The sequence below is a fragment of the Echinococcus granulosus genome (genome assembly GCF_000524195.1).
Source record: "Echinococcus granulosus chromosome Unknown EG_S00129, whole genome shotgun sequence".
Taxonomy (NCBI): domain Eukaryota; kingdom Metazoa; phylum Platyhelminthes; class Cestoda; order Cyclophyllidea; family Taeniidae; genus Echinococcus; species Echinococcus granulosus.
Window position 1 is genome coordinate 83492 of NW_020170509.1, and position 7285 is coordinate 90776.

Below are 7285 nucleotides of genomic sequence, written 5' to 3' on the forward strand. Positions count from 1 at the left end.
CCCAGATCGTGTTGGGACTGCTGAAATACTGGCCGAAGATGCACAGTCCCAAGGAGGTGATGTTCCTCAACGAGTTGGAGGAGATTCTCGATGTAATGGATGCCGCGGAGTTCAAGAAGATTATTAAACCCCTCTTCACTCAGCTGGCCAAGTGTGTATCCTCGCCACATTTTCAGGCAAGCCTTATAGTTCTTTCATCTTTCTCCTTTTCCTTTCGATAGTTGAACGCTCATTTTAACTTAGTCCTCCCTTGCATACAGGTGGCAGAACGAGCGTTGTACCTATGGAGCAACGAGTACATTCTCTCCCTCATGACTGAAAACGTAGACACCATCCTTCCTATCATGTTTCCTGCATTGTACAGAACCAAACAACATTGGAACAAGTAGGTGTCTCGTCTGTCTCTCCCTCCTCGCCCTGTCTCTCATTATCACTATCATTGTATCTTTATACTCCCTCTCTTGTCTCCTTAAAGAACTATTCACGGTCTAATCTACAATGCTCTGAAGCTCTTCATGGAAATGAATCAGGTGCTCTTTGACAATTGCACCACCAAATATAAAGAGGAGCGTCAACGGTGAGTTCCATGCTTCTTTTCTATCCAAAATTGTCCCTCATTCTTTTTCCGACTCAACGCTTACGCTATTCCAGTTTTATTTTGGTGGCTTTTGGTAGCCTCTTTTGTTTTAAGGATGCCTATTTTCCTCGGACTCTAAGTAGAAGCAATTGAGTAGGCAAACTTGAATTTTCAAATGTCGGTGTCATCATTAGACTAATGCAACATCTTGGAAGTTGTGGCTGGTCTTTCTCTGAGGCTTTGATGGAGACCAAGTACTCGTAATTTAGTGATGCTAATTCTGTACCTCCCCATTTAATTCTCTTGTTGTTTCCATGTTCGCCGTAAACTAGCAAGGTGTCTGCAATATTCCCATTTCACTGTCTTCTTTTGCTCTTCCGATGCAGTGAACGCGAAGAGGCTAAGCGTCGAGAACGTGCTTGGGCGTCGTTGAACGCCACTGCGATGAAGAACCCGCTGTACAAGCTGGTGATGTCTGGCGAGCCCAACGGCTCTGCTGCCATCGCCGCAACGCCGTCAGCAGTGGAGAACAGTGGTGGTGGTAGTGGCGGGACGAACGGTATCACACCGCAGCAGCAGCAACAACGGCAGATGCAATCGCAGAAGCAGAGAAATGGTGCAGATGATGGTGGCATCGACAATTGTATGGACGCCAGCAGTCCACCCATTGACAATGATGAGGATGTCAACGCCACGCTTCGTTCGTTGCAGCAGGAAAGTGAAGAGGAGGTGGGTTTCACTCCTCCCTGCTCTCTTATGCATTTGAAACCAAACTCATTCTAGTATCTGGATGATGCGAAATTCCTCGCCAGAGGATAATGCCTGAAGATTGTGTTCGTCGTCAATTTAGGTACGTAAGCTAGGCGGAGAAGGTCAGGGTACCTCGGCACTGCCCTTCCTGGTGCGTAAGAAGGAGAAGACGACCCCAGCGTCGCTGCGTCGCAAGTCTGACCTGCCGCAAGATCAGGGTACTATTCGAGCACTGGAGCAGCACAAGCGACACGACCAATTCCTCACCACCCAACCCGATCAATAGTCCCGCTCCCTCCCTCCCTTTCTCTCTCGCCGCCTCCCCACCGCCGCCGCTGCCGCCGTTTTATCAACTCCGCCTGCTCACACCCACTCGCCCGTTTGTCTACTCGCTCGTTCCTTTGCAGTCATTGTATTTCCTTTCTCCCCTTTTTCCACCATCTTGTAGTCAAGAAAACAAATGGAGAAATGGAAAAAAAGAATAAGCGAATAAACCGGTTTCCCTTTTTCTCGGTACCCGGTCATTCCCAATTTTTTTCCTCTCTTTGTCCATCTCCTGCCCTGTGTGTATATGATACGAATTTTTTTCTCTGCCCTCACATGTGCCTCCCCTCTACCTCTTCTTCTTGTTTCATTATCTCGTCAACAGTGTTATCATTATCATAAGCGTCGACTGCTTCACAGTTGTTCGAGTTCATCTCCGTTCGTTGGTTGGTTTGATTGTTCGTTTGCGCGTTGTTATTTGTCCTTGCACTTCTTTCGGGTTGTCTGCTTCGTCTCTTTCTTTCTCTCTCTCTCTCTTCAACTCTCCCATTTCTCTCCCATGTTTTCTTCCCTCCCTCCCTCCTAGTGCAAGAGCGTATGAGGAAAACAAGCCAACGTGCCACTCAAAAGACAATAAAACGGGAATATAAATATTGCATAGGAATGAGTGAAACAGCTACACTGACAGCAGGTCATTGTGTGCTCTGTTTCCGTGATTGAGGGGCGATTTTGTGTCACTTTTAACAGTTTAGGCCTTTCTTCTCGAGATATTTTGTTTTGATGATCCCAATTTTTTAACAACCGAATAGGAGTAGTAGCTGGTAAGTCGGATTGCTGGAGATGTCCACTTCAAGGGTTTCTCATTCCAATTTGCCTGGCGGTGGTTCCTCCGGGATTTATCCTTCCGCACTGGGTTTCCCACTTCACTGGTTTATTTTTGTTCCCTGATGGAGAAAATCAGATATATGGACACTGTGTTTGCTTTTTAGCAGTTTATTAATCAGTGTACGGCCATCTTCAGAGTAGGAGTGACAATTCGTGACATACATCCATCATAGCGCGTCGGTGAGTGGATGCTTCCAAAGTTTGACATCTAGTCGTTCACTTGAAGCGGTTTAGCCGAGGCGCGTCATTTTTGATCATAACATTTTAAGAAGTTGACCCCAAGTAGTGCCAAGAGAAGGTAGTAAATGACAGTTTTGAAGAGGTGTGTGTTCGTCTGGTGCTAGTCAACATTTTTTACTAGTTAAAAGATCTTGGAATGCGTCTGGAAGAGTTTTGCCATTTTTTAACCTCGTTCTCTTAGGGCTGACTGAAATTCCGTGTAAGAGGGGAGTTGAGAATGGCAAACTAATTATTGACGTGAGGCAGTAGGTGCGCACTTCTCAACCTTATGTCTGAGGCATACTTCCATCGACTGCGTTGCTAAAGCCCTGTTTGCAGTGGTGTAGAACTGTAATATGCGTAACGGCATAGGCCCCCTCAAAACTCGGAAATGGTTAGTTTTGAAGTTTGAATATGAGAATCATTACAATGCTGCTAATGTGAGGTGGTAAGTAAAGTGAAACACATCTCCCCACGTTGGCAACAGCAATCTATAGTTTGATGCTTTAATTTCTGTTTTTCATTCTCAGGTGGTACTGCTGCCTATCAGGTTGGCAAAGTGGACGACATTTCAAAATGCGACGATTATATACTTCCTACATTTAAGATCCTTCGCAAGACCTAGTCACGGAGTTTATTGAGACACTGGGGAACCCTACTTTACTTCTAAGGAAGTGACACGGTTCAGACGGGCTTTTCATGGAATACTACTGTTTGCATGACGAGGAGGAGCCTTTAATGCCACTTTTAACACTCGGCTTGTGGTTGACCCAGTCTCCTAGGTGCAGAAAACGGTCATTCTTTTAGCTTGACTTTTTGGAAAGCAGTGTGGTCTACAGGGTTTTAAATCCCTCAAAAATGTCCTTTGGAAATTAATCCAGCTTCTCCTCCTTATATGGGGAAGTTTTTCATCACTCAGTTTAACAAAAATTGGCAAGAATGGTTCGTGGTTCCCAAAACGTGTAAGGATTCGGTGGACTTTGGAGAAAAACCAGAAACAATGAGCTAGGATTTAAAATGGAAAGTTGTACCGCTAAAATGGATGCACAAAAATGACTGCACCATCTTGGCACGTGTTTTGTGTACCACTGTTGAACATCAACACTTCATTTCCATTCTCGAAGAGTGGAAATCTCACCAATTGTTAAAAAACGACAGTCACACTCATTTGTACACCTTTTGAAAGATGAGACCAAACAAACGCTGAGACTGACACCGTCGATTTGATTAGTGGCTTTGTATCACATGGACAGGCCAAGTATAAAATAAGCCCTGGCTTAGGGCGATCTGTATACTAGAATTTCATAGCAATATCATCGAAACATTGTTTTTAAAAGGAGACTTATTCGTACGTAAAGGCTGTCATCCTTACTCGACAGCGGTACTTGAGGTGGGGCTTTATCTTAGCACACTCGAATAAACCATAAATTAGTTCCAAGGCTGTGGAGTTTACTACCCATGTAAACCAAGAAGGAGAAAACAAATCTATAATTTGTTTTTTATTTAGGCATACAGCGAGATTTTTATGACACTCCAGTTTGAAGGGTAACGAAAATCGTAGTCATGCCAATCTCAAGGTGAGCAATTTACATTGGATTCACAAAACAAACATTTTGTTTGAACACTGTTTTTTGCTTAATAGAAGGATTGTAAATGAATTTTTTATATATTAGTATTTTTTACATTTTAAGCAAAATCAAATGACCACGAATTTTGTCAAAAATGTCATTGTTTTTAAAATGCCAATACGAAGCAGTTTTATACGAGTAAAAAGTTAAAAAGATGTTATTTGCGATTTTCTGCAGGAGTTGCTATTGCGCGTTGGAATAATAACCAGGTATATCATCTTATTAAAGTTTTTGACTGATAGAAATAGCTGCAATTTGAGATTAGCCTATGCGTCGAGGAGTTTCTAATAAACAAATTCATGTGTGTAAACCCTGCCTTCAAGGAAGCCTGTGATGATTTATTGCATTGCTTGAAGCAGCGTCAGTAATAGCAGTCAATCATTATGTTCATTGCCTACTTGCTTATGCACCAGGAAGCTACACTAACGCACCCACTTGAGTAATCTGTGTGGTTATGTGGGGATACCGGAAGAGTTGTAGCTACTAGCCTGACCCGGAGGGTGTGTTTACTTTATGCCGCTTCCCAAGGAAAAAGTAAAATCCTTCTAGTTCTTCGCTAGTCCTCTGCAGTAAATATGTAGCACAGTAAGTTATTTTGTAGAACCCATATTTAATGCGCCTACCTTCACCAAAATTTGGGAGCTTTGGGCTAAAGGTTTGTCCTTTTTTTAACAGCCATCATACCGGTAACCTGCAAGTGCTATACTAGGACGTAGTAATGGTTGGAATTGGGAGAAACTTGGACTACTTGATTGCAGTCATCACACCATTGGTTAGCACGTCATGCAGATCACTACATGCTTATTTTGCGGCACGAAGAGTACATTGTAACCACCGCAGGTGTATGATGGAAGCCTCATCTGGTCAGATATTGGCTGGACATGGTGGATATGATTTCATTTCGCCTGCTTTGCATAAACTGCGTTCAGTGTGTTTTCCTACCCCCCGAAGCCTCTTGCTACATTCACTGGAAAGCACGTGGTGAGCGTGCGGTACGATGTTGTTGATATCACTGGCTATCGAATGTGGCAAAGTAAAGAATGAAAGGCTTCGTGTTGGATGATGTGATGAGAGAAGAGAAAGCCTACTGGATCCAAGTAAATGCACGAGACAAATCGGAAGGGGGGAATGGCAGCTCGTTTACTAGTCAAAAGGCAAAGCTAAATTAGCAGTAGAATCCCCTCTTCTCAGTCTACATTAGCGTCCTGCCCTTACTTTTGTCACCCTCATGTTCATTTGATTCAGTCCAACCTTCCTCCCCTTTGAATGCATACGTTATGTGCAGCTAAGGCTTATCGGATTAGCTGGTTGTGCTCCCATTAACAACACCTTTAACCTACTTGCCTGTGTAAGTTCAAAATTTTCTTCGATGAAAATTCTAATCACATCCACCTGGCTTGAGGAAAGGGATAGACTTCCGATTGACACAAAATTTCAGTGCATGGGCTGTTTCTGTCTACAGCTTTTAGTCCGATGGGATCTTCCGCCTAACCGTCTCCCTCCTTACCACTTTCTCATTATTTTTTTTTCATCAAATTTTATGCGACATTGGGAAACGAATGCAAAGCGAAAAAAAAACGAGTGTTGCCCTGCAATGAAAAGGAACTGGCTTTTTCAGAGAGCACATATTGTGGTGCGGAACAGAAACAGGGCTTGAATTCCCTTCTCCTGGTCCAACAGCAGTAGTCGAAACAGGACCATCTTTCAACTGCATTCAGGCCATGAATGCTTAGTCGGATATTCAAGCCAGATAAGGGAGAAGCCTTATTTAATCCGTGGCTACTGGAATCACTGCTCCGGCATGTATCAAGGGGTGAGAGACCATTGTATTCCCGTTGAAGCAAAGATGGACAAGACAACTGGAGCTTCATCATTTTCCATTGTGCGCAATCTCTTCCATTATCCTAATGCCATGTAGTGCATTTACAATCAGGCGGAGAACAGACCAACACTGTCACCCGCATGTTTCATCAGTCATTTTCCTCTGACTACGAGTACCCTACCTTTCCCAATGTTTTAACAAGAAGTTGTACGGATAGGTACTCGAAATGACAAAGAATAGATATCACTAATATGTACCTTCGTAACTGCTAGTCGTCGGAGACCCCTATTGGCTAATGTCAAGGTCACCCTTGGGGCGGACGATGCATCAAATTTTGCACTTATACTTTGGGAAGAGGATGAATACCTATAAGAATGGGCAAGGCGCATGATTATTACATTTGTTTATTCCCTTCCAAAGTTCAATAATAGCTAGGACTGTCAGTCAGCAGCACTTATCAAAAGCCATCTTTTGGATATTACGCAGGTGAAGACGCAGATATAAGTTTTTTGCCTTGCAAGTGTCCTAATTTTACGAATCCCTCGTCCCCTGTTTCAAGTATTAACACAATCTTATCGAAGTATTCGCATTGCTAGTAAGTTTACTTAAATCGGCGATGTCATACATAAGTAGTATATTGGCCACCATTGCAAATAGTGAGGCATTTGAAAATTTAGGCATAAGGTCTTTGCATTTCGAAAAAACTGGCATATTTCAAGCATTAGGCTCAGCCTCAGCATTGGTCTCTTTTCAAACCTATCAGTTTTGGTAATTGATGGGTGGGCGTAACTTAAAGCTGAGGAACTTGGAGGACCCAGGATACACATAACTTTTTTGCCCCATTAGGCCAATTTCCATTGTCTCAACACTGAATTAAGTCCGCATGCTCAAGAATTTCGACAGAACTTCTTTATTTCTGCGTCAGTTACCGACAAAGCACCATACACAAAATGGTGAGTCACAATGAGCCCTCTGGGTCACACCACCCACCCTAACGCGTGCCAAAGTCTTTAATGTCTAAGTCACTATTTCGTCAAAACCAATAAATCTTTCCAGGCATCCATCAAAACGAAGACCTTTTTCGATCGGCCCATGCTGGCATTTGGAGGCGGCGGACCCGAACAGTCCGTGTAACAATGA

General features: G+C 43.4%; 1 protein-coding gene across 1 annotated transcript in view; it reads left to right on the forward strand. All coding sequences in view use genetic code 11, as the record gives it.

The window, feature by feature from the left end:
- The window catches only part of EGR_09037 (Serine/threonine-protein phosphatase 2A regulatory subunit delta isoform), a gene marked incomplete at both ends in the record, with an annotated part of 23913 nt that extends 22300 nt beyond the window's left edge, over window positions 1–1613 (forward strand). Inside the window, 5 exons of the mRNA XM_024498286.1 lie at window positions 6–188; window positions 261–385; window positions 476–577; window positions 964–1306; window positions 1428–1613. Of these exons, the coding sequence (XP_024347294.1) occupies window positions 6–188; window positions 261–385; window positions 476–577; window positions 964–1306; window positions 1428–1613 (939 nt within the window). The remainder of the gene's footprint in view (window positions 1–5; window positions 189–260; window positions 386–475; window positions 578–963; window positions 1307–1427) is intronic.
- Between the last annotated feature and the right edge of the window lie 5672 nt (window positions 1614–7285).